Below are 23,922 nucleotides of genomic sequence, written 5' to 3' on the forward strand. Positions count from 1 at the left end.
AGATACACAAACATCTTTTCTGGCAAGAAGATGATAAATTATCCTTCTATAATCTGTTCATTTTCTGACTCCTGATTTTCCTCCAAACCAGGGCCTGTATGATGACTCCGACTGTGACAGTGCAGAACTGGACCATTCGTGCACTGCAGACCCCAGTCAACCTCCAGCCAACTGGTGAAAACCGGGCACCTCTAACCCACTCCACCACCTGCAGACCTGGCCTCTCAATACCTCCTTCACTCTTAGAAACTCTGAGTCATTATCAGGGACATCGCAGAGAGGCAGGAAATTGAGCAATGTGTTCTTAACCACATATCCTGGTTAAGGAAACAAAAAAAAAAAAAAGGAAAGTCGCATTTCCTTTGGAGATGAATGCAGCACGGCGATGTGACAGCACCTTTTGTTCTCTGAAATCGCATCAAATGACACCTCAGCGACACAAGCTTCGATCAAAGAGGCGACGTCTGCACCGTCTGTTGTCATGTTGTTTTCATGTCCTCCATCATAATTCATGTCCGTTTTTTATTTTTGTCCTAATGAAAATGATCATGAAACTATTTAAATGTCACGATCACTGGAGACGACCAGTGTCGCTCTTTTTACTTATAATTTATGAAATCTTCTGACTTGTCGTCTTTAAAAAAAACAACAACTTATGCACTGTTTAATTTATTAGAAAGAAAACAATGTTTACATCTTTTTGTGCCGTTTACATTTTTATTTATAAATCGTGTCATAGATTACGTTTCCATTTTCTACTTCTGTTTTTAATATCGGTGTAAATATGGGATGTAAAATGAACAAATTTTTAAAATGTGAGATTGTATAATTTAAGGTGCTGATGTTTCTAATTAGGTGGAACTATTTTATTTGAAGCTCTCGGTAGTAGAATGTACTGTAGCTGCTGTTCATGTCCGAGCATCCAAACAGGAAAAGGAGGAACAAACATGTGAACAAGGAAAAGCAATATGTCTGCTCTGGTCTCACAGCCGGGTTCTTTTAGGACAGATGAGCTTTTTTAAAAATACTTATCGCACGTGTTTACTGTATTTAAAAATGCAAGGTCATTTTAAAACATATTCCCCCGTTTATAGCATTGAGAAAAAGCATGCGAGTGAAATAGTAGGGACACCTTACTGAAGTCAAACTGTGTCTCGGCTCTAACATGAGAACATCTGCAGAAATTTACACCCTCCAGTACCGAGTAACTGAAGGCACAAGAAACGCCAATACAGATCCTACAGCGTGGTAATTTTAGAAGCCGAAAATCATTTATGCAAAAACCCGTTTGTGTCCAGTAACTGATTCATCTCTGGCAGAAACATTACATCTCAACATTTATCTCTTTAAAATGTGAACATTTTGGACCCAGACGTTGCCATTTTCATGCCTACTTAATTTGGCCAATTTTATTTATAGTCTACTCTCAACATAATCATCGGCCTCGCCGGCTGAAAACGTCGCCATCCAATGGTTATTTTTCACTCTTGTAAGGGCTGCGTCATAAACTGTGACACCTAAAACCCTTGTTTGTGTTTGTTCTCCTTGGCAAATGTCCTTAATGTGCGCCTGAATCTGACCGTACAACAGCACATCACGTTATTCCATGAATCCATGACTGATCAGGTCACACTCTATAAGCTAAAAATACAAAAAGGCAGCTTATTTTGTTCATCTTTGAAAAGAAAGAAAGAGACAGGTTATCTTTTGCAGTTTATATTTGTAGAAAGATTTTACAGATTGTGGCCCCCAAGGTTTGAAGCTAGAAATCCTCCTGCAGGATTAAAATGTTGCCAAAAAGCAAGACTACTGCCCTCTATTGTCCAATCGTGGAGGTACTCATGTTTCCCATGATGCTCACTGAAAGCAACCCTGTTAAATGTTGGCATTTTATACTGCATTATCGTAACTATATTTAAAAAAAGAAAAAAAATGAAATGCCGTTAAAAATAAATTCAAACTTGTAAACCAAACGTGGTTTCACTCTCCTTTCACACGGTGACAAAACTCACGAGAGGGTTTGTGGTTTAAGCATTTCACATCTTTATTTCTGTATTCTTTTTCAACAACGTGGCACCCAGATCTACAGTCTCAAAGGAAAAGAAATAAACGTGCACAAAAGTTTTTCCTTTCCTGCAAATAAAAAATAAATTCTTGAGCAGAGCAAAGAGCAGGAAACTAGTGTTAACGCACAACCTTTTCTACTTCCAGAGCATCAGTGATTTCACTTCTTAGCCTCATTACATTTAACAGATCAGTATCCAGGAGTTCACCCCCCCTCCCACCACCCTACTTTGGTAGTTAAGAAAAAAAAATATTTCCTCCATTTAAAACAAATATTCCAACTTTTAGTATATAATCAGTCTTTACAAAAAAAGCGAGGAGAACCCTCTGCTTCCAATCCCTAAAGCCGACCCCAAATCCCCAAAAAAAACAAAACAAAACCTCCCATCCCAGCAAAATATCAACACATGATCTCAGGACAGGAGCGGGAAGGTTTAGGAATGACATGTAAAAGGGAAGAAACGTGACATGCGGAGTCATACACACTTTAAATTATCTGGATAAATTCATCTGAGTGTTAGAACATTTACTAAATAACCAAATATAATTTGTGACGGTGCATGTACAGCTACGTGTTCTCGTCAGTGACACAAGTGCAATCCATGTTACAAGCACTTCAATTGAAACAGTGACAAAGGGGGAGAATGCTGTGTATATCTGAAGCAAGTAAGTACAGGTATTAAATGGACAAACTGACAGGTGGATCTCAGAGAGGGGAGGAGAAAAACAATTTAAAAAAAAAAAGGAGTGGGGCGTATATAAACACAGAATAAAACAGTCACTCTATTCTTATTTTTGATACTTTTTTATTTTTCCTTTTTTGTCTTTTCCTTTTTAAAGAAAAAAAAAAAAAAAAGCTGACTGTACAGAACTAAATCTATGTCTATTCAGAGTTTTTCCAACTCATGTCTCTGATGGCAAAGAAAGAAATGGAAAGAGCGAGATATCCATCAAGAAAAGAAAAATGCCTAAACAACAAATCATTAAAACCTCTGACTGGACTCCAAAAAGGGAATTTAAAACCTAATCATTTGCTTTGTATGACTAAAACCAAAACAAAGAAAATAAATAATGAACTCAGTGGATCAAATCAGTGGCGGTTGACATAATTTTTTTTGCTTTTGTTTTTTTTTTTTTTTTTAAATGAGGAAGAGGCAGTATAATATATAAACTCTTAACTTGGATAGTTGCATTGACTGCTTAATCATAGCCGATGATATAAAAGTGAGATTTAGTGCAGATGCAGTGTCTTATCAGTTGGCTGCCAGTCCAGTGGCCTCAGAGGAAAGCCTGGAGAAACAGAAAGAGACACCCAGAGAGCAGGGAGGGAGAGAGTAAGGCATGCAATCAGACAGACAAGATAAACAACAATATCATTATGTACATTTATATATATATATATATATATTACTATGATAAAATCATCTGGATTCATTTAGCAGGAAAATTATGATTATACGTAGAAAAACAAAAATTAGATGTTCAGTTTGAGCTCCTGCTGCCAGTGAGAGGGTCTCTTAACCAACAGCTGATCAAACTTACTGGTTTGCAAATGGAGCCGCATTAAAGAACTGGTCAAGAGTTGGATGAGATGATTCACTCTGGTGCCACTTGATACAGCCCTTCTAGGTTAAATGAAACTCTGCACAGCACAAAAACTGCAACCGAGAGGAAACCGCAAGCCCGACTCTCTGCAACCACCACATCACAGTGAAGAATATATGAAGGGCGCTATCTGAAAACTCAGATGCCCTCATAACCCAAGTTTCACAAGCCAAACAAACTCTGCACAGGCTGTGGATGCATGCAAATAGTCTCTATGAAGAGAAAGAGGAGGACTGCTTTTCCCTAAATGTAATGTAAACAGCCAATTCAACGTCAGGTCAACTCCAGGCCTTAACAGCTGGAGTCCTGCAGGTTTTAGATAACACCCTGAGTCAAATGATTAGTTCATTACCAGGCATTTGGAGAACTTCAAGAAATATTGAGGAGGAAATTTAGCCATTTAAATCAGCTGTGATGGATCAAGGACACATCTAAAACCTGCAGGGACACCGGCCCTCGAGGCCTGGAGTCGAAAATGCATCTGCACTTGTAAACAATTACAGGCACACAGAACTGGAAATGCTGAACCGGATAACTGTTATCTGCTATCTGGCCCATGTGGCTACAGCGGAAGCCCTGAATAATTTGCGGCTGCCCCTGAAGACCGAGTCTGCAGACTAGCCGACGAGATCAAAGCCTGCCTAATGCCTTATTGTTCTAAAACCCGAAGCTACTCGTTTACAGCTCTGTGTGACAAAGGAAAGCAGTGACACTTCACGTTATGAAGCTGAAGTCTTCTTTCGGATGCAATCGATCATCTGCCTCCATCTTACCCTATCCCTGGGATCCTCACCGAGCCTCTGCATGTCATCCTTCACTACATCCATGAATCCTCGTTGTAGTCTCCCTCTTTTATGGCAGCTCCATCTTCAACATCTCCAAACCATACATCGCAGCAGGCCTCACTACCGCCTTCTAACCCTTCTCGTTCACGCTTGCTGCTATTCTTTCATCACTCATCTCCACCCCGCCTGCACTCTCTTCTTCACCTCCCTCGTCTGTTGCTTTGGATGGATGACCCCGGGTATTTAAACTCATCTACCTTCACTACATGTCCGTCTTGCTTTTACCGACTTTCATTCCTCTTCTGCACAGTTCACACCTCCACCGAATCTGCCTACAGATCACAATATCGTCTGCAAATATCACAGCTATGGAACTAATATTTACATATTGGTGAATTTCCTTTCTTAAAAACCAGCTAATGAACTAGGCTGTTCATTTATGTAGAGTCGGGCTTGTCATTTCTACCATGAGATAAAATAGTCTAAGGAACTCTTGGCTACAGAGTGTGCTTCATACAAGATTAATGAGAGGGCTAGGTCTTCTCATCCAACTCTTTGCAAGAAGGTGACCAGATATTCCCTAAAAGATCAAATTATTCCTTTCATGATTTGCTAAATCAGCTGCTTTAAGCTAAAGCAGATGGACGTTTTTGTATTTGTACCAACATGACAAAAGGATGATTTGGTGGCTTTGATACCTGAGGGTACTTTGAATTAATTTCTTACATAAGCAAAAATAATAATAATAATAATAATAATAAAGTCATCAAGATGCAATCCATTACAACAGCTAACAACAGTCACTTAAAATTCACTACAAGAAAACTTCTCATAAATACAATGTGACATCTTAAAGAGAGCCGCTACCTGAGCAGAGCTTACACAAAGAGAGAAATGCTTCAGTTAATCAGTGAAATAATTCCCTGTCCATGCTAAGTTCAAAGTTGTTCAAAAATATAATGCACTCAACATGTCATTTCTTTAGCAGACGAGTGAAGTCAAGCTACAGATTATCTATCTTAGAAATATGGCGTCGTCGACCATCTTTCTGGCTTTGTAACAATGGGCTGTTCGGTAGTAAGCGTGGCATGGCACAGCCAGATACAAAAGCAAGTGCAGGTACGGACAATAAGGAGCATTGTCGGTACTTCAGTAGTAGATGACTTATGTTTCCTCGGTTAGTAAGGGGAGAGCCTTCGCCTTTTAGACTTGGAGCCCAGCTCTGAGGCAATTTTGGGCTCAGTGGGAATTGGGTGTGCAGGGTTACTGGCCCCGCTGACAACATGGAGGGCCAGGAGAGGGAGGGGCTTGAGACTGAGGAGACTCGACACACAGGCAGGAGAGCTGGGGAGCAGGGAATCGGTGGAGGAGGTAGAGGAGGAGGAAGAGGAGGAGGGAGGAGGCGGCCCTGGAGCCAACAAGGACAGAGGAATGGAGGCTGTGGGGGGCACCACACAGGAGGAAGAGGAGGAGGAAGAAGAAGAGAAGGAGGAGGTAGCAGCAGAGGAGGTGGTGGTGGTAGTAGTAGTAGTGGTGGTAGTAGTAGTAGTAGTAGAGGTGGAGGGAGGGCACAGGCTGGTCTGTTCAGGGTTCAAGGAGGAGGAGGGAGGAGGTTTAGAGGACTCTACACTGTAGAAAGAGAGACAAGGAGAGAGGGACAACACAGTCGGGATGGGTCACAGGGCAGGCTGGTGAGCAATGGGTGGGGGGGATAGGGGCAGGAGGAGGGATGGGGGTAGGGTGTAGGGGGAAAATCACTCAGGGATGTGACCAAAACACGAGACAGAAAGCATCAGTTACAAATCAGCAAGGAAAAATAAATAACATATCTAGTGATGGATCAGTGTGGGAGGACAGAAAAAAGAAACCGACACAAGTGCAGACTGACAGAGAGCTAGCAAACACCACAGTGATGGTTAGGAGTTAAAAGAAAAGCCAGTAATCGCTACAATCAATCATCTGCACATAAATCCAAAGAGTAAGGGTGGATGCAGTCGAGCTATCTGTGTGACAAAGTAAATAAAGCTTTTCAGTAATTACTGCAGCTGTGCGGCATTAGTGGAGTGAAACGTGCTGAAAGATTACATTTAAACAGAAAATAATCTTTCAGGCACGCCCACGTGACCCGACTTTTACATCTAGCCCCTGCAATTTCAAGTAAACCACCCCGGTGCAGACAAATAAGTTGACTTAAGCTGAAACTAACCCCATGACTGAATCAATTACCCATCTAGAGTTAAAGTTCTTTTCTTTATTATCTCACCTGGCGTTGATGAGGTACTCCGCCAGACTAATGCTGGCAGGCGAGCCTGTGATGGTAACCTGGCGGTCGGTCGATCCATCCACTGGATTTGCAATCTTGATCTGGGCACCTGACATTTGCCTGATCTCGTTGATCTTGGCTCCCTGGCGGCCAATGATGCACCCAATAAGCTAGTGGAGGGAAAAAAAAAAAAAAAGAGAGAGAGAGATACAGATGACTGATCGCTGCGATTATGCGTATGTGCGTCTAAGCAGGGCCTGCTCACTCTTAAACAGCATGACTAACAAGAAGAAAAATCCTCCACAGATGAAGCACTGGGCCCCACTAAAATTCTGTGGGATTTAAATCTGTAATAAATGCATGATTTAAATCAATGCAGGGGTAGCAAAAGATACAGAGTCATGTGAAAATAGTTTTCAAAGTACTCTTTGCAGTCCTGTTTTGGGGGGGGGGGGACCCAGTACAACCGATGACTCAGTAGCTCACTGAACCACTTTTAGCAGCAGTAACCTGGAAGCAGTCGCTCTCTTTATGACTTCATCTGTGCCTTTTGGCCTGCTCTTTTTTACAACGTGGCTTCAGTTAATCAAAGTTTATGGCAATTCCTAAGTTTCTTAAGGTGCTGCCACAACAGATTGACATCTAAACTCTGAGCCACTGCACACCAATTCTTTTCTTTTTCAGCCATTCTTGTTGTAGATTTACTGCCGTGCTTGTACGAAGCACATTTGGCAAAGCTTTATCCGTCAGACAGACGGCCTCAACATTTGACTCTAGAATACTTCGGTATTCACACGAGTTCATGGTAGACTCATGCTTGACACTTTGATTATCAGCTACTGGCTGCTCCTCAGCCTCTTAATTCCCATGGAAGCTGTAAGGGTGTTTTCACAGGAAAGCATAGAGTCCTGTGATATTCTCCTTGTTCACATGACTAAAAGTCCTAATTCTTAAACTTTGTGTCCAGGTGGTCAGGAGGTTTCTGGTACATCTAACATGAAATGTAGATTTCTAACCCACAGCAAGTGGGTGTCATATGCAAACCCTGCCCGAACTACCCAGGCAACTCCATCAGCCCTAACAACAGTAAAAATGAGCCTGAGCAGGACCATTTACTGCGGGTTGCTGCATTTGAGAAATGAAAAAAATAATAAAAATTTAAAGATAATGTGTGAAAAAGTCTTTCTAGTCTTCAGACACAACCAATGATGCTTCCACTGACCAACATGCAGTGTTATTTTTTAATAGTGTTTGGGATGAAATTCACTTCCTGAAGGACTTACATCATTTGGAATGGTCATCTCATGGGAACTGGTTTGAGCAGAAGCATCCATCCCTGACAAAGAAAACATGAAAGTGCTTTAAACGAACCATAAAGAGAAGGTCCTTAAGATACATGAAGCATAAAGCAGGTAAAATTGTAATTATGATCATTTTTAAGTCACCAAAATCAATTTGAAATGAACTCATTAGCTAATTATACTACGTTACTGACACAGTCAACTCACACTGACTCAAGATCGAAACGATTTGTTAACAGGCAAAAAATTAAGATGTTTGATTAGAAAATAACAAAAGACCACACGGGGCTTTCCACACGTCAGCTGCTTTTCTGTAAACATGTGAGAAATGCCCTCAGTGTGTTCAGTGTGTCATCACAACCACCAGCAGCTGTCATTACATCTAGTTTAGCAGTGCAGGATGTGTGAACGTGCGTTTTGTCACGTTCTGTGTTTGATCTGTAAACCTGGGAATTTTAAAGACTGAGCAGTTAAAATGTTGCATTCAAAGCCCGTGGGCGTTGCGGCGCTGCATACCAGTGAATCCCTGGTTGCTCGGTGCAATGGGGAACGGGCTCTGCTGCATAGCCAGCTGGTGAAGCTTGGTGAGCTGTGGAGAGATAGCAGCAGAGGAAGACTGTGAGAGTGAGAGAGAAGGCAGGGAGAGAGACGGAGGAAATGGAAAACACAGGAAGAGGAGGGGGGGAAAAAACAGAACGAGAATCACAATCAGTAAAGACAGATACACAAAGATTACAAGGAGATTTCACACAAATCACTTAATTTTGTGATGTGAGGACCTCTAATCCTTCATAGGTTTACTACATAGCTCACTGGTGTCTGACAATGTGAATTATGGCTTGTCTATGTAAGGTACCGCATAGGTATTCCTCCAAGGAGCAGGCTGCATGTCTTGGTAAAGCTTTCTCGCAGTCTTCAGGGTCAGGACAAAGTCACACTACACAAGGGACGAAGTTCCCAATATGCAGGTGATTTCCTAACCAGCAACAGTACACACCTGAACATAAACTGACAATCTTAGCATGACTCTGTACCAGCAGCACAGGAACTTCTAAGGAAGCGATTATGTGCGTATGAGCCAAAACTGCCAGAGTGAGCAATGACTAACTCATTATGTAATAATAATAATAATAATCATCATCAAGCATAATTAAACTGTATAAGTGTTACAAGTCTTTATTTTGTCTCTGGCTGGTACCTCCCTGCGCTGATGCCAATAGTCAGTGGCAGGTATGACTAATTATACACAGTCTATCACATCCAATGCTCCTGATGGAACTCATTAAAAAAAAGAGAGAGAAAGATTAATTGAATCAAGCGACAAGTGGCCATTGTAGAAAGTAATTATGAAGGGGGAGAAAGGAGAGAACAGTACGTTTATCTAGGACAGATTAATGAAGCAGACATGTGAAACAAGACAGCACAAAAGGGAAAAGACAGAAAAGTGAGCAGCAGGAACAGTTTACAATTCATGCAACAGTGGAGAGTCTGGACCAACAAACAAACGTCTGTCTAAAGAACAACTATCACCAGTGAATGTATGAACTACATAGAATAACACTAACAATAGTATGTCAGCGTAAGGTAAAATAAAAAACAGGGGCAGGTTCAGCTACAATTACAGGCTGTAAAATGTGGTGGGGGCGGGTGGGCAGCTGTACATATTGTAATTATGGGTGGGTGGGGGGGGGGGGGGGGGGTCATATAAAAATATCTACTGCACTTACATCTGGCTGTGGAATTGCGTGCTGTCCTTGTACGGCATATGCCTGAAACAAATGAAAACAAAGCTTTCATAGGCCTCACATCTGATTTTGTTGGGCAGCTCATTTCTCCAGCAACAACACTCTTGGTAAGCAAATCTCTCTCAAAACACATCAAAGCCTCGTTTGCGGCCTGAAAAGCCAACAGAACCTTTCATCGTCTAGCGTCACCAAACCCAATCTGGGAACTTGTCACAGAGTCTGCTGTGGGAAAGAGCCAATTTTCTGGGCCTTCTGCTAAATGCAATCCTCCTTTTTCAGTCCACACAGACTGTTCCTGCTCACAACTGAATGTGAAACAAATCATGAACATTCATTTCCAGATATCCATCTAGAGATGGAACTAAATATAACTACTGCAGTCACACTTTGACGACAGGAAGGTTAATTAGCTCATCAATATCTCTTCCCCATCATAAAGTCGCAGTTACTAACAACACGCATGAATCAGTGTGTTGGTTAGGCATGTTACATGTTATGGTAGGACAATTATGACCCAGTACTACTCAGCCAGCAGGTTTTGGGAATGAGTACAGAATAAATATTAGGAAAAAACAGAAAGAAGAAGAATTCAAAAAAGGAGGCTTTGCAAATCTCCTAACAGGTCGATAAGTAAACCTAGAAGATTTAATGTGTTCTGTTTCAAGATTTTTATCATCAAACAAGACCAAGCTATAAGATTGCTTGCATTAAGTCAGGGAAAGCCAAAGGGATAATATTAAAATAAGTATCAAAGTGATCAAAATAGATTCCTTGTCCAAAGTCTCCACATTTCTAGGAAAAAAGGAAATATTTAGAGGCGTTACAGGAGAATTACAGAAAATCAAAGGAGAGATTTTTTTTTTATCAAAAGAAATGTAAAAAAAAAAAAAAAAAAGGTGTTTAGAAGGATAAAAAAGAGCTTTAATGTTAGGCCAACAAGCACCAGAAAGCATTTTGGTTCAGACCAACATTAGTAGGAAATAGACCACCTCACTTCTGAAACCTGATGCTCAAAACAATGAAAAGCTCCATGGAAATGGGAGGAAATTCAAGGCTCTGAAACAAAAATCTTTTATTCTAGGTCTGCTGTGTATGGCTTTAAAAAAAAAAAAGAAAGAAAAAAAAATTAAAATTAGCAGATACCGTTGTCTAACCTAAATCCATCCGAGCTGCTCTTTTACCTGCTTTCATGATCTTTCCCCTTTCATCTTCTTCTGACTTAAGTATCTTTTCATCACAAATCAGGTTTTCCAAGTACGGTATGTAACAAAATCCATAGTCAAATATCTCACACACACACAAAAAACCCAAACTCTGGCATCTACTGATTCCCTCCAAAGTATCGCATGTACCTGTCCGCCTGCAAAGATGACGGGTGATCCTGAAGGCTTGGGTCTGTAGGGGATAGTGACCCCCTTAGGGGGAGACTGTACAAAAGACAAAGGATCTGTTAATACACTGATATCCATTTTATCATAATGTTTTACATCTGTTTATATAATCATTAATACAGATTAAACACAGCTGCAGTGTAACAGTATCTGTGTTTTTATATATACAATAATATCAGCTCAAACCATAAACTCTTGTCTGAGCCTAATAAACAGCTGCTGAAAAGCCGAGAGATCATATATCTGAAACGACGACGAACAGCCACTTCATCTGCTTCACTGCTTACCTCAAGCATGACCACACAGATCTGCTTGACGCACTCAATTATCGACTGGGGAGTGCCAGCAATGGTGATGGCACGCTCCGTGGAGTTGGGGAGCATGTCTCCAGCCACTTGTACCTGAGCACCGGTTGACTGAAATACACAAATGAAAGAAAGTGAGATGCAGAGACAAGTGTTGCCTTATAACCTAAAGCAGAAAGGTGACAGTTGGCTGAGGTTGAAGAGAACACAGTTTTTGTAGTGCACACCTCTCGAATTTCCTTGATCTTGCATCCACCTTTTCCAATAAGCGAACCACACTGGCTGGCAGGCACCACAATGCGTAGGGTGACCGGGGGCTTGCTGGTAGCTGTGCTGTTTGTCATCGAGCTGCTGATATCCTGATCAACAAAAAAACAAAACATTTGGGTTCATTCACATTCTGACTGGACTAGTCGTCGCTTTCTTCCTCTCTGAGGTCAGGAAAAAATGGAATCTACCTCTTCCAACTTTTCAATGATCATGGAGAATGCTTTAAATATGGCAGTGGTTGGACCTGCCAATGTAATGATCCTCTCAGGACAATTGCCCTCTGAGATGTTGATGCGAGCTCCGCTCTACAAAGAAAAGTAAAGAATAAAATGAGTGATCTGGAGCCTTTTGTAGCCTGTTAGTAAGTATAACTTTACATATTACTGTTTGCTACTATATACAAAAAAAGAAGCTGTGTGTAAAACACCTCACCTCTTCTCTCATCTTCTTCACAGATTCACCTTTCTATTTGGAGACAATAAAGACAAATTTAGTATAACTTAAAAACAGATCTTCGATGACTGAAAATGAAAATTGTTCATTTAAACAGCATCTTACCTTCCCAATAATGCTTCCAACTTCCTAAAAAAGGAAAGATCACATGTTATTAGCTTGAATTTGCCTTTTATTACCAGAGTTTCAAAGCTCCCAAGACACGGTCTGCTTAGCTTATAGGGAATTAAAAATAAATAAATTTAGAGACACAAAAAGTTATTACTTTCATTCCTTTATTAAATCCTCAGTTGTCACAGTCATTAAATAACGATGGATTTTTCATTAATCTCCTGCTGATCATTAAAACTCCTTCATCTAATCGTCTTTAGAACATTTGGCCTGATCCATCATGAACATCCACATTTGTATGTCCGGTCTGTCTCCACATACTCAACAAATGAGATCCAGGAGGCAAACTAGCACACAGCATCTGTGGGTTTCTTACACTTCTCCAGGCTGCGGTAAGATGCTATAAGTTAAGGAGCCGACTGCGAGTTGGCCCCATGCAGAGCATAGGCGCAGCTTTGCAGACCATCATCTACATGTTGTAGGCGTTTACTGTCACCAGGTGGCAATGTTAAAAATATTTGGAACAACCGGCCTGCGGGCTATTCTTGTGTCTGCTGTCGTTGGGTTTTTTCAGCCTGCAGGAGAAGACCCAAGTCAGAACATAACACGTTCAACCTACGCATATCATCACAACCATCCCGCTACATGCTGCTGGTTTTTCAAGGACTGCAAGCAAGCATGTCTGCATAGGCATATCCATAATCCTTCGCTTTGCCAAGCCAAATACCAATGCAAACACACACAAATGTGGTAGCATAAAGTTTTTGGAAAATCTTTTTGTCTTCCTTGTTGACATGACATACCAACATTTTAAACCACCATTTAAAAACTAAATAAATTAAAAAAAACAACAACAAACAAACAGGCTACTCTGGGACCCAAGAGATGCCACGTGTGGCTTTTGCACTGTCATAAAGCCAGATCGATTAGTGAAATTAGCATATTCTGTTTACCGATTTTAGATTTTAATACATTGGACAGTGATGCCATGAATATATTTGTGTAATATCATTTCAGCAAACACTTAAACAGGAGATTTTAAAGGTAGAAACTAAAGCTGAGTCATAAGTGAAAACACTTATTTTGGTATGCAGGATTGTAACACTGAGGCAATATCCCTAGTCATCCTACTAATGTCCCTGCCTTCAGTATATCTCAGGGGGAGGCTTAATTTTCATAAATAAAACGTCATACACTATCAAATGCAGACACAAGCTGTCAATGGATGACCTCACCTTCCCATGCATGAGCAGCCTAATGGTAAGGGTGACATTGAGCCCGCCTTCAATCACACCGGAGTCCATGACTGCAACTGCAGGTCAGTACAGAACTGAGGTCTTTGGTCACTGAGATGGATCTAAGGAACACAGAAAAATATGCACACATTAAACTAGAAATATGGTGTAGAGTGAGCCGCCATTCATTAAATGAGACAAATATAATCTAAAATACTGTTCCAAGATGCTGGTAAATAAGCACACCAAGTATTTCGCTATTGAATGTTGAAGGCCCGTAGATCCCATTCACCCATCTTACTAAGCAATTATCTTACTAATTATACCAACTCACAACATTAAATTTTGAAATTGAAATTTCACGAATCTGTTGGCTGAATGAATACGGCCTGATAAAACAGTTCCAAACATATTGTGTTTGTGTGACATTTAAAAAAAGACTAATTCCACTTCGTGACTTTAGAGGATTCGAAAAAATAGTCCACAATAAATTTGGGAGATAGCATATGCTAACCTTAATGCTTATGAATACTGATGCGTACTAAGATGAATCAGACAAATATGGCCAAGGACTTTTACTAGATTCTCCAGGGTAGGTGAATTTACTTCCAACTATCTGAATGCTGCTTATGTGACTCTAAACAGGCGCTGGAAAGGCCTCGATGTTAACTAAAACACATATAGCTTATACGCTAACGATGCCTTAATCATTAGCTATGCAAGTTTATCAACAAACATGCGGACACGCTCGTCACGAACCGGACCTAAATTTCATAAAACACGCACACAACAATTTTCCGTGTAAAAAACAAGACATTTAGTGGCACACTTTGGCCGTGTTGTTTTAGTTAAACTCAAATCATTTAACTATTAAAAACTAGTTGTGAACCTGTTAGCCACTTAGCATTGTGGTCGAGCTGGAAAAATGAATGGAGCATGCGTGCGTTACTTAGCTAGCTAGTTAGCTAGCTTAATTTGTCAACGTTACAAAACAGCTGGCTAGTTATCGGTGGTCTTCATAGCGAGGTAGATTGGTCCAGTTTTAATCAAGTGTAGGCGATAAAGATGATAAAACATGCCCATAAAGGAGACATTAAAATAAAACTTCCCCCTTGGCTAGCCAAGCTATTGAGCTCAGTCAGCACGGAGACTGCGTGCTCATCATCACGCGGCCTGTTAGCACGCAGAGCGAACCGCGGCTAACTGCTGGGCGCGATTTCTTTCCGCGACTTCTGATCATAATAACAAATATAAAAAGAGCAAACAGCGAAATCAAACTCACCTGACTCGTGCGCTGATAGGTGATCGGGGGGAGGGTTGGGGTTGTAAGGGTAGAAGGGGAGAGGTTCGGGAGGGTAGAAACCCGGGGGAGAGTTTAGAAAGGACTCGGGGAAGAGGGAAGAGTGATGTGAGATCGAGCTCCACTCCTTTAAACAAAGACAACAAAATTGTGACCTCTGAACTTTTCCCTTTCACCCATCACAAACCCCGACTCCTCCCCGAGTCTGACCTATTTTTTTCGTAAAGCACGCCCCAATAAAATGTGGGACAGTTTGCGACAACATGGCAGGTTATTTGAAAGGACATAATTTAAAAAAAATAAATAAATAAGAGTTATGCAATACAGTGCACTGCTAAATTCGTTTTGAAAACGAAAAGCCAGTTGATGGGAATAACAGACTGTCTACGTGTTTTATCTGTTTATATAAATTAACAGAAAAAGTTTTAAGATATCTTTCAGATTTCTTGCAGTTTCTAATATATTCAGATTTTATAGCTGAATAAAATACTTTTTAAGGAGCCGCTAGAGGGCGTAATATTCCTTACTCTCCTCTTCTTCGGCTGCTCCCTTTAGGGGTCGCTACAGAAGATCATCTGCCTCCATCTCTCTCTATCCCTAGCATCCTCCTCTGCATGTCCTCCTTGACTGCATCTATCAATCTTCTGTGTGATCTTCCCTCTGCGTGGCAACTCCATATTCAGTATCCTTTATTCAATATATCCACTCTTCCTCCTCTGCACCATATCAGCCTTGCCTCTCTGACTTTTTCTCCAAACTGCTTAAACTCAGCTGTCCCTCTGATACACTCGTCTAATCCTGTCCCATTTTGGTTAAATCCCAGTGAAAACCTTCAGAGCATCTTCAACTCTGCCTCCTCTCTACCAAAAATCATAGCAGTAAACCCTTGAAACCTTTCTATTTGCCCTTGCTGTTATCCTTCTGGGACAAATCATCCCTGATTGGTCTCCACCCTCCCTACACTCTCTTCTTCACTCTGGATGGTTGACACCAGGTATTTAAATTCTTGTATCTTCTCTATTAAATCTGTCTCCTTAGTGAGCATAACATTTATTACAATTTCTTTAAAAAAAAAAAAAATCTAGATCTTTCCGAGCAATGTCAAACACACCATAGACTTTTTATGTAACTTCATTTATTAATACAATTTATTTATTTAACTTTAAAATGAACGATATTAACAAGCAACAGGTTTTTTCTGCAGCCATGCACAGTAGTGATCATAAAATTAAAAAAAATATATACCTTTAATTAACTATATTTTCTATATCCCTTTTAACTTAATTACATTAAGAAAATCATCTGCACAGTGCTGCAGTCTCTTTTTCAGTTATCTACATGTTTGTCATTGTAATATTAGAGAATAGTAACAGTAGATAAATTGCAACATTTCACCTAAAAACCACAAACCAAAGTAAAATTCAACATGAGGTGGAATCCCAGTGCCGATTAAAGTTGTGACAGTAACACACACACAAAAAAAAAGAGCTGCTGTATGCATTTCTAGTGTCATACATTTATACTGAACATGTGAGATTTGCTGCGACTCAGCAAAAATCTGCAAAAGGCTATAAGAACTGCTTTAATGCATTGACAGTTAACTGTTAGTAGTTAATAGTTGCGCTGTGCTGTTGTTACACAGCTTTTTTTGTGAAAGCCATGCTTCAAACCAGTCGCCTCAGTCTGAGTCGCTGCTGCTGCTGCTGCTGGAGGACTGTGAAGACAGAAACAGGAAATTATACATCTGTTAATCGTTTTAAAACAGTTAAAATATAGATTTTAAATCATAAAAAATGCCTGATCTGCTTAAGCAATCTTCAACAGTGAACAAAGAAACACACGGTTTTAAAAGTCACCACCAACTGTTTGCTCTTTTCACTCAAAACTTAAAAATTAAACCATAAACTCTGACATTCTAAATTTAAACCCAGTCTCACCTTGCCATGTTTGTAGTGCTTATGTTTGTGTGCCTTTTTCATCTTCTTGTGCATCTTTTTGTTTGCTTTGTGCCCAACTAGCCCCATTCCCATTCCTGCAACTCCCCCGGCTAAGGCTCCAGACATGGGATTTAGCCCTCCATGATGAGGATGACAACCTTTGTGTTTGCCGCCTTTTGGGGAGTGTGGATATGGACCTGGGTGAACACCTGCAGGAGGAACAACTGGATATCCACCTGGAGCCATAGGATAAGGGTGAAGTCCAGGAGCTCCATAAGGCATTGCCCCTGGTGCACCGTATGGTCCCATGGCTGGATTCATAGGAGCTGGGAACTGGCCAGCAGAATATGGAGGTGGAGGCTGGGGGAATGCTCCTGGAGGAGGGGCAGCAGGATAAGCAGGATTGTAGCCAGGAGGAAAGGCAGGATTTGGTGGGCCGACTGGAGGAGGAGGACCTGATACAAGTAAAAGCACACATCCATCTTACACACTGTAAGCTATTAAGCAATTATAGACACACATAAAACATCATAATTAAATGGTAATCATGTTTGATGTCCTACCTTGATTTGGCCACATGGTTTATATATATATATATATATATATACACACACTGACCTAACAGAAAAATCCTAGAGGAAAGACAAAGGAAATGCAGTTTAAAAATATTGGATTAAATTAAAATAACACTTAAATATATCACTCGGTATATCTTGATTGAATTCGTGATTCTACCCAAATTAAACAAACAGCAGTTAACATTTAACAGCTTCTTCATTTTTCCAGATCAAAACCAGATATTCACTTTACAAAGACAGAACAAAAGGGGAAAGCAGTCGGTGTTTACCCTCAACAACAATGAGAAATATCTGGTGGGTTTTTTTTTTTTTTTTTGGTTGGTTGTTGACAAAGAGACATCAGAGCCAGAGGCAGTTACTCACCTGATCACCTCTAGCTGTCACGGTTTCTCATTTCACAATTTGTGTTTGGTGTACACACGGATGCACAAAGTAAGCCATTTAATGCGAACACCTAAATAAAACTAAACCAAAGTAAACCCCTTCAATTGATCCTCCCTTTATGAAGGTCTTAATATCTGTCGTCTGTTTGTTTTTAAGTGTTTACCGTGGAAACTGTTACATTTTGTAGCACTTGTCAGTATAGAACAAGGCTCATCGCTGCTATAAACCTCAATACAACACACAACAAAGGCTTAAATGCCACATGTATACTCTTACAGAAGATGATCTGACAAAACATGAAGTCATAATTACTCAACAGCTTGTAAATCCGCAACACTTTCTCCATGTTTCTCCACACAGCAAGTTCAGCACACTCAGTCAGTCGTTATTGTGAGTTTTAGCTGTTTGTCCCACACGTGTCACTTATAATAACTGCATCAAAATCTAAAGATTTCACAGGTTTTACCTTTGGAACTTACCTCGATTGCAGTGAAGTTTCAGGAATTCCGAAAGAGCAGTTTCGTGTTTGTCTTCCGCATCCAGCTCCCGGAAGGCTAAAGAAGCACATCAGGAAGCCACGCCCTTTGGGAGGGACCCTGCGCATTTTGTTTACGCAATGGCAATGGCCCATCACACATGGGAACATGGCTAAAACAGAAAACAATCTGAGTGATCTTTTTTTAATGGGTGGAGTCAGGAGTTAAGGTGTGTGTCGTGACACACACACGCCTGACTTGACAGTTATTTTCACCTGTGACTCATGCCAACACATAAAACCCATGACATCATGGATCAGCACTTGGAAATTGTTCAACAATACACAGATTTCAAAAGGGTTCATACAATCTGTTTACAGCAGACACGATGGCCGCACTGAATTACATAGTTTAGTTTTAATGTCCAAGAACTGAGTTTTTTATGCTTGTTGTCTCCAATGACATCAACACAGACTCTGTGCAATTCATAAAAGTTTCACAATTAGCTAAAGCACATTGTAAGAAATAAACTATAAAACTGACGCTACATTAAATTAATCCATAAATAATGTGATTAGTTATTTGCTATAATCAGTGTAATATTTCAAATTATGATACTTCAAAAGGCCTTTTGCGCATTGGTATGACCTGGGTTGTGTCACTGGAATACCTGAGTAAATATTCAAACATATTACATACATCCAGTTTTTTCAGTACGTGGAGGATCTCTTGACGATGAGTACAGGTTCATAATTTAAAGCCACCTGCAGATGGAGAGATTTGAGCATAACTGTAAATGTAAAATGGTACCTTTTTTTAAAGTTATGCTGTACATAAATAAAGCTATCACAGAGGTGGCCACAGAGTCAGCTGATCATTCATTACTCAATCCAAGTGAGATGAGCTTCAGGGCATGATGGCTGGATATTGTCCTTCAGGATTAAGGAAGATAAACATCCTTCCACACCTTTCATGGCCTCCATGGAGGTCTTACTGGTGTTTCACTGCTAATCAGCCACAAAATGCAGTTTGGAGAATGTAGGAAAAGAAAAATATCTAGTCTAACTGCATTATTCACCACATGAACGTGAAATCAAAATAATTTTAGCTACCATTTTGTTATCACAAACAGCAGCAAGCGGGATGAAGCTCTTCGTTTCTGGGGTCGGTTTCCTCAAACTGTAGTTTTCCTGGCTCAAACGTCATGTTTTTGTTAACATACAATAAAGAAAAAAGCTTAATTTTAGAAAAAAAAAGGTCATATAATAACGTCAGCAAATTCGTGCTAATTTAACCCTCAAAATCACAATAATCTATTTTATTTTCGGGCAGCTTTGAAATCAGCGGGCAATTAAAACGAGTAATTGAAGGTGTGTTTGCAGGTGTGCGGGAGCCTAGCTAAAACTCACAGGCTAGCAGGGTGCTATCCACAGTCCAGGTTAGGCACACACACACACACACAAGAGGCGGCAGAGAGGCCAATAAAGTAGCATTTGGTTACCTGTTTGTTCAGATAAACGTGTCCTACACCGGTTTTGAGGCTAATTTTGGTGCTTTTTCTGTCTTTGGGGCACGGTTTTAAGGATGAATTCGCTAACAGCGGAGCTTGCTGATGTTTTTTTGGAGGACTCTGAAAATGATGTGACATTTCACGGCTTTTCCGACACTGAACTCAAAGATGAGGTAGGATTTTGTTTGGTTTTAGACCTTTAAAGCTTCATATATACTGGGGTGACCAGAAAGCCAAGTACTAACTTGGAGTGGTTGTTTATGTGGGACACATTAGGCTGAGAGGTGGCTTAAATTTTTATATACTACATTTAAAAAGAAAAAAGCACCAACTCTACAAGCTAATGTGTTTTATTTGAAGACGATTTTTACCACTTCTTCTGAGCATCAATTGATACTAACCTCCTTTTTATGATTTAATAAATCTGTATTCTCTTTTTCTTTTGTAATGATTCTTAAAGATGTAATCATGTGTGGGTTTTCTCTGGCAATAATTAGAATCGGCATGTATTTTGGTTGTTTCACGATAAATTGTTACTAAATCCAGTAATTTTACTCTGCATTCATTCAGACAGACTACTTCTGTAAAGGGATTTGGCAAAAAGATCTGTTATTCTGTGTTGATATTCAGCAGAATTGCAGTTTTGGAGATGAAGCTCAGCCTGACATTTTCCCCAAGGAGGAGGAAACTACATCTAAAGCATCTGCTACTTCTACAGTTAAGCCCTTCAGGCTGAGGGTGGCTCTGCGCTCAGCTCCCTCTACCCAGCAGTCTACCGACGATGAGGATTCAGAGGCGGAGGAGAGGACGACACACAAGAAAGGAGTGAAAAGGACAGGACAGCGCAATAGGACAAAGGAGGAGAGACACGTGAAATTCGAGGATGGCGAGGCAGCAGCAGCTCGGCCTGCTTCGACTGAGGACCATGGTTCTGATTCAGCAGATGATGCGTCTGACACTTTCCTGGCCAGGAGAGAGCAGAACATTAAAGCCAACAAAGCCATGGTAAATCAGACACGGCACCACATACCGAGTTTAAAATGTGACAAACTGATGTGAAAACAAACAAATTTGGTCTCAGTGAATAGTACAATAATACTTTCAAGTGCTGACCTTCTACAGTGACTCCTGTTGCTCATCTTTAACAGTTGGCTCAGCTGATGGCAGACCTACAGAAAATGCCAGGAGGTGCAGGGCTGCTGAAGAAACAAGCAGGAAAACAGAAGGCAAAAGACAGAAGCTCTGTGAGTGTCGTGGAAAATGTAGGAATTTTCAGCAGATCTCTGAATTTTTGAATTTCCTTATGGATCGTATCACTCCTGCAGCATCCGCCGCGATCTGCTGCGACTGGAGGAGAGTCCAGGAGAAACCCAGAGCGGGCATCTCGCAGGCTGACAAGGTCCATGTCGGGAACGGAGGATCCTTTGGCCGCTGAGGAGGCAGAAGTGGAGCTCAGCTTGGAGGAGGAGCTGCTGGAGGTCAGTTCTGTCACTTATCAGCAGCCAGTTAAAGTCTACAAGGCCTTTGGAGCATTTGTTCAATATAGTGCAGTAATGTACATATTTACATGTGATTTATTTATTGGTTTAGCTTTGAAATAGATGGCAGTCAAGAAAATCTAATAAACATTAGTGTTCTGAACCGTGCGTATGCTTTCCTCAACCAACACTATACAAACATTTAGTGAACCAGAGTGATAAGGAGTGTGGCAGTGAGTGAAAGCCATCATTTTATTCTGCTCTATTCTCTAATCTGTTTCTTGTCAGTATCCATTTAAAACTTGAAGCTAAGTGGATTATTCTTCTCATCATCTGTTTCAGGTACGCCAAGCTCCACGGCGTCGTGGCGTCGCACGAGGTAATCGAAGCAAACCTCACGTTATTCGTCCGGTAGAAGAAATCACAGAAGATGATCTCGAGTTGGTCGCAGACAACATGACCGAGAAAGTCTACAACAGTGTCACAGTGAGTTCACTGCTGCTGTTATTCAAACCCCGTTAGCACTCAGTGTTTCCAGGCGATCAGGATACATGGTTGGATGAGGACTTCTGAGATAAACACTCTTTTTGGGTTTGTTTTTTTTTAAATTCTGTACACATTGCCTTCACATAGTAATAAACCTATTCTTTAGGCTTTCGTGGCAAGCCTGTCTGTCCCCTACGGTCAAGAGAACATCTGACAGTTATATTTAAACTCCTTTTTATGAGTGTACATTTGTGACCTCCACCTTCTGCTTGGTGCTCTTAAGTGGGATTCATGATGGTGCGCTTGCCTTTATCTTTGGCTATGTAAAGTGAAGTATTTTCTATATGCAGCCTGTGTTTTTGTACATAGCCTGAAAGAGATGACGCTTTCTGTAGGTCAAGTGTTGACTGAAAAGGTAAAGGAGCGACAGAGCGACAAAACCATGCCATTCCCTTTAAACTGAATTTAGGCTTCTGCTCTGTAGAGGCTACAACGAAGCCTGCACAAGCAGCCAACACTGTTCCCATGTTTATGCCTGTGCAGCTGTGTTTCCATGACGTGTAGTTACATTTGTAGAGAGGTGCACAGCAGGTGATGGCGCAGGTTACACAGAAGGGTTTGAGGTTACGGTTCACCTAAGGTGTTGATTTACCAGAGGCAGATAAATCGACTTTAGCCTGGTGGCTAGGTAACCTAGCTTGGTATGCTTTTTTTTTTTTTTCATTTTCTTTTTTTCCTTCTTCTCCACCTAATAATGATAACACTGCAGACTGCATAAACACCCAAGAACTGAGGGTTGTTCTATGAAGCAAGATTAACGGCTTAGTCAGCTATCTCAAGCTTAGAGTTTTATGTACCATGAAAGTGTACTTGGTTAAATCACCAGGGTTGGGAGCAGATTATTTATGTTCATTAAAGAATCTTAATCACTATTGTATCACATCAGATAATGTGTCTGGAATAAGCAACACTCGTAGGGATCGTTTTGTGAAGAAGAGTCATGTGACCTGTGAAATGAACCTTTTATCTGAGTGTGCACAGAACCTGAAGCGGAGAGACAACCGATAAAGATAAACCACCGTCCTGAGCTCAGACTGGTGTTTTTAGGGTTTTTTCGAGCCAGAAACCTGGCTGTGCTGAATGGTGTTCATAATAAATCCGTATGATCAGAAAGCAAGTCTAGCTCCACATGTAGATTAGCAGTTTAATCAAAAATGCATTTACACAATCTAAAATTTGGAGAATGTTGAGGCTGGTTAGGGAATGTTGTAAAGCTACCTTTTATCATTAGTTTTATGTATTTTATATATTTTCAGGGTTCCACGTGTCATCAGTGCCGTCAGAAAACTGTTGACACAAAGACGTGCTGTCGCAGTGAGAACTGCCGTGGGATTCAGGGTCAGTTCTGCGGGCCGTGTCTGAGGAACCGATATGGAGAGGATGTCAAAAAAGCGCTGCTTGATCCGGTCAGACTGATGATACCCCAACACTGAACTGTGCAAAAGCAAAAAAAAAACTGTTCATCTTACACACACACACTTAATTATTAAAGTTTTGTATAGAGATATTAGGACACGGGTCATGTATAAAATTATAACAAAAATGAAACCTGTAGAAACATTGACCTCCCATCATACCCGTAGATTCGGGTTTTAAAACCTTCATTTTCTCTCCAGGACTGGAAATGCCCTCCCTGTCGAGGCATTTGCAACTGCAGCTTCTGTCGTCAGCGTGAGGGCCGCTGCCCAACCGGCATCCTCTTCCCCCTGGCTCAATATCACGGCTTCTCTGACGTCCACTCCTACCTCACCAGGTGACTTTGCAAGACTGTATTTTATATATAAATGGTGTTCCTTTTTTACCCAGATGGTTTGGAAAGTAGTGCCACATTGAGTCATTCAGTCAAGGGATTTTATGATGGCCTTAATAAGTCCTATCAAAGCCTTTTCCCCCTATTGCTAGTACAACTTAATGAGTAACCTAAAACCTCTCTTTACAGCCTCCGCAACAAACTCAAGACTGAGGTGGATGATGTAGAGATGTAATTTTAACACTAGAGGGAGCCAGTGTTCAAAGGTTTTATTGTGCAATGTTTTACTTTCTCTGAAAATAAAGATTGGCATTTTAACGTTTTTGACATTACATTCTTCAACTTATTTGGACAAAAAAGGGAAAATAATTTGCCTCAAGCTGGACCTTAGAGTGCTTAAAGCATGTGCAGACCAACTAGCAGAGGTTTTCACCA

At 40.7% G+C, this 23,922-nt stretch overlaps 4 protein-coding genes across 15 annotated transcripts in view; 2 read left to right on the top strand and 2 right to left on the bottom strand.

Moving 5' to 3' along the window:
- Nucleotides 1-3,270, top strand: part of LOC113021908 (mitogen-activated protein kinase kinase kinase 12) — a 31,185-nt gene extending 27,915 nt beyond the window's left edge. For all 3 annotated transcript variants that reach the window (XM_026166737.2, XM_080301571.1, XM_026166738.2), the window contains exon 14: nt 92-3,270. In XM_026166737.2, the coding sequence (XP_026022522.2) occupies nt 92-178 (87 nt within the window). In that variant the 3' untranslated portion in view covers nt 179-3,270. The remainder of the gene's footprint in view (nt 1-91) is intronic.
- LOC113021909 (poly(rC)-binding protein 2) lies at nt 2,020-15,542 on the bottom strand. 5 transcript variants are annotated; one of them, XM_026166745.2, is made up of 13 exons: nt 14,811-15,542; nt 13,529-13,650; nt 12,288-12,311; nt 12,162-12,194; nt 11,918-12,034; nt 11,687-11,818; nt 11,442-11,570; nt 11,116-11,190; nt 9,746-9,787; nt 8,535-8,607; nt 8,001-8,053; nt 6,718-6,887; nt 2,020-3,354 (listed from the first exon to the last, which is right to left on the bottom strand). In XM_026166745.2, the coding sequence occupies exons 2-13, from the start codon at nt 13,595-13,597 to the stop codon at nt 3,318-3,320; spliced, it is 954 nt and encodes a 317-aa protein (XP_026022530.1). In that variant the 5' UTR covers nt 13,598-13,650; nt 14,811-15,542; the 3' UTR covers nt 2,020-3,317. The 5 variants fall into 5 exon arrangements, with proteins under 5 accessions (XP_026022530.1, XP_026022529.1, XP_080157706.1 ...); XM_026166744.2 differs by having other exon boundaries at nt 8,535-8,634; XM_026166741.2 differs by lacking the exon at nt 2,020-3,354 and adding an exon at nt 3,456-6,083 and having other exon boundaries at nt 8,535-8,634.
- A 404-nt stretch (nt 15,543-15,946) lies between these two features.
- Nucleotides 15,947-18,338, bottom strand: prr13 (proline rich 13). Of its 2 annotated transcripts, none has more exons than XM_080301581.1 (4): nt 18,207-18,338; nt 17,329-17,397; nt 16,766-17,220; nt 15,947-16,542 (listed from the first exon to the last, which is right to left on the bottom strand). In XM_080301581.1, the coding sequence occupies exons 2-4, from the start codon at nt 17,342-17,344 to the stop codon at nt 16,507-16,509; spliced, it is 507 nt and encodes a 168-aa protein (XP_080157707.1). In that variant the 5' UTR covers nt 17,345-17,397; nt 18,207-18,338; the 3' UTR covers nt 15,947-16,506. The 2 variants fall into 2 exon arrangements, with proteins under 2 accessions (XP_080157707.1, XP_080157708.1); XM_080301582.1 differs by having other exon boundaries at nt 18,194-18,278.
- Nucleotides 18,339-19,104: 766 nt separating this feature from the next.
- On the top strand, nt 19,105-23,809 carry LOC113021910 (cell division cycle-associated protein 7-like). Of its 5 annotated transcripts, none has more exons than XM_026166746.2 (10): nt 19,332-19,367; nt 19,586-19,641; nt 19,787-19,886; nt 20,344-20,718; nt 20,862-20,957; nt 21,039-21,191; nt 21,534-21,677; nt 22,994-23,143; nt 23,354-23,490; nt 23,677-23,809. In XM_026166746.2, the coding sequence occupies exons 1-10, from the start codon at nt 19,347-19,349 to the stop codon at nt 23,720-23,722; spliced, it is 1,278 nt and encodes a 425-aa protein (XP_026022531.2). In that variant the 5' UTR covers nt 19,332-19,346; the 3' UTR covers nt 23,723-23,809. The 5 variants fall into 5 exon arrangements, with proteins under 5 accessions (XP_080157702.1, XP_080157703.1, XP_026022531.2 ...); XM_026166747.2 differs by having other exon boundaries at nt 20,347-20,718; XM_080301576.1 differs by lacking the exons at nt 19,332-19,367; nt 19,586-19,641 and adding an exon at nt 19,105-19,241.
- Nucleotides 23,810-23,922: the final 113 nt, after the last annotated feature.

Source organism: Astatotilapia calliptera, chromosome 5, assembly GCF_964374335.1.
Source record: "Astatotilapia calliptera chromosome 5, fAstCal68.1, whole genome shotgun sequence".
NCBI classification, from domain to species: Eukaryota; Metazoa; Chordata; class Actinopteri; order Cichliformes; family Cichlidae; genus Astatotilapia; species Astatotilapia calliptera.